Consider the following 2,128-nt stretch of genomic DNA (forward strand, 5'->3'; position numbering starts at 1 on the left):
CTGTGTATTATCTAATGATGATTCTCCAGAATGTGGTAGCTCTGCTTCATATGTAAAATTTGAAGCACAGCAAGGAGCAGAATATTATATTTATGTCTCTGAAGCTAGTAAAGCAATAGACACTGAAGGTACATTTAGACTCAATGTTTATACACTCAATCCTCCATCTCATTCAACTTGTCAACGGGCAGAGTTATTAACTCCTGGACTAACACAATATGCACTTACTAAATATGCAATTGAATCAGTAAGTACTTGTTCTAAAGATATAAGTCATAACATCGATTCATTAACATTTGGAAGATTTGAAAGAAAGAAAGGAACACAAAATCACTTAAAAGGAGTGTGGTATAAATATTCTTCTACAGTTAAAGGAAAGTTACATATTAATACTTGCAACGCTGCTACTTCAGTAAGAACAAGAATGGGTATTTACAAAAGTTGTGGTGTTCTTAGCGATGTTAGTGTTCCAGATCAATGTATAATAGAGCACACAGTCTCTTATCAATCTTGTTCAACAAGAGGAACTTATGTTAGTGTTGACTTGAATCGAGGAGAGACTGTGTTTATTTTTGTTGGTGGAGAAACAGCAAAAGATGTTGGGTTTGTTGCTGTTGACTCAGAATTCCAAACAGAAGCTCCAGAATATGTTCCAGTTGTTTATACACCAAGAGTTGGCCCAAAAAGAATTAAAGAACGAAGAACATTGTGGATGTTATGGGCATTCTGGTGGTTTGTTTATGCATTAGTTTGTGTTATGACATTTGGTGCATTAAAATATTTTGGAGCTAACGATGACTTTTTGGGATATCATGAACTTTAAATTTTACTTCTTTTTAATATCAATTTTTCCTTTATAAAAGAAATTCTTTCATTTAACTTTCATTAAATAAAAAAAGATCAATTAATTTTTGAATCCTGTTAATAAGAAGATAGTTGCAAGTAAATAACCACTTCTTAATGGTATTATTTGGCTCATTCCAAGGAAAACGAGTGATGATGCAATTACAGCATATCCATCTGACCAGAAATAAATGTAAAGTAAAGAGAAGACGTAGACAATCATAAATAAGATGAACACTTCTATTACAAAGACTCGATACATTCCAATTACAACTGAACAGCAGTTAACTAGAATAATTGGTAATAAGAGGAAATGTCCAGATGAAACCATAGAGTTAAAAATAATTAAAACCATTATTATTACTATCACTGAACAAATAACACATGAAAGAGTGTCTTGTGTTTCTTTGATATAGTCAATTGATGTCATCATAACAACTATTGCTGTGACTAATGAAACAACTGTGGTTCTTGTAGTTTTCATACTTTTCTTTGACAATAGGAAAAATCCTATAGTCATTAACAAAACTGGTGAATTTAATCCAATAACAGATGCTTTCTTAATAAAAAGACTCAGATAATTTTGTGATTGTGGATAATAATGAATTAGCAGTTGGTAAATTGGTAGGTCTTGAATTGTTATTCTTTGAAGAATAGAGCTATCTCCAAAGACTTGGATAGTTGGAAGAATGAAATTTTTAATTGGTCCACAAACAATTGGATTACTTGTCATATTTAAATAGAAAATAAATCCAAACATTGAAATAAAGAATAAAATACCTGTTATTAAAAAGATCATCATTGTTTGAATTATTCCTGTTCTTTTTATTCTTGAACAAATAATTAATAAAACCATTGAACAAATCCCAATACATAAATATACTATATCGGGTAATTCAAATGGAAGAACAACTCCTTTTGGAAGAATCTCTTGTTGTTGGCATATGTATTTATTTATTGTGACTCTAACCATTTCTGATGACACTTTCTCATCATTCTTTTGGAATTCAAATCTCCCACTATTAAATTGTTCTGAATATTGAAATAGTCCTATAATGAAAAGACCTGCAAATATACCTAATATATTCATAGTATAATTTTTATTTAGTTTTTTTCTTAGTTCTAAATTCTTTTTAAAACTTATTTCATCTTGTAATTATTATATAGTTCCATTTATTTCCTTTTATTTTTTGTTGTTGTTTTAAATAAATTTTTCTTTCCTATTCACAATATCATTTTATCACCTTCTTTTCTCTACACCCTCATTCTTGACTTATTCTTTTAA

At 29.5% G+C, this 2,128-nt stretch overlaps 3 protein-coding genes across 3 annotated transcripts in view; 2 read left to right on the top strand and 1 right to left on the bottom strand.

The window, feature by feature from the left end:
- The window catches only part of ENU1_152800 (hypothetical protein), a gene marked incomplete at both ends in the record, with an annotated part of 1,899 nt that extends 1,884 nt beyond the window's left edge, over nucleotides 1–15 (top strand). The window contains one exon of the mRNA XM_008860640.1: nucleotides 1–15. This exon is cut by the window's left edge and continues 1,884 nt beyond it. Coding sequence (XP_008858862.1) covers nucleotides 1–15 — 15 coding nt within the window.
- Nucleotides 16–424: 409 nt separating this feature from the next.
- ENU1_152910 (hypothetical protein) lies at nucleotides 425–823 on the top strand (the record flags this gene model as incomplete). Its single annotated transcript, XM_008860641.1, has 1 exon — nucleotides 425–823. One exon carries the CDS (start codon nucleotides 425–427, stop codon nucleotides 821–823), a length of 399 nt encoding a protein of 132 aa, XP_008858863.1.
- An 81-nt stretch (nucleotides 824–904) lies between these two features.
- ENU1_152920 (hypothetical protein) lies at nucleotides 905–1,933 on the bottom strand (the record flags this gene model as incomplete). The annotated part of the gene is made up of 1 exon (XM_008860642.1): nucleotides 905–1,933. One exon carries the CDS (start codon nucleotides 1,931–1,933, stop codon nucleotides 905–907), a length of 1,029 nt encoding a protein of 342 aa, XP_008858864.1.
- Nucleotides 1,934–2,128: the final 195 nt, after the last annotated feature.

Source organism: Entamoeba nuttalli (assembly GCF_000257125.1).
Source record: "Entamoeba nuttalli P19 unplaced genomic scaffold asmbl_6375, whole genome shotgun sequence".
In the NCBI taxonomy this organism is placed as follows: Eukaryota; Evosea; order Mastigamoebida; family Endamoebidae; genus Entamoeba; species Entamoeba nuttalli.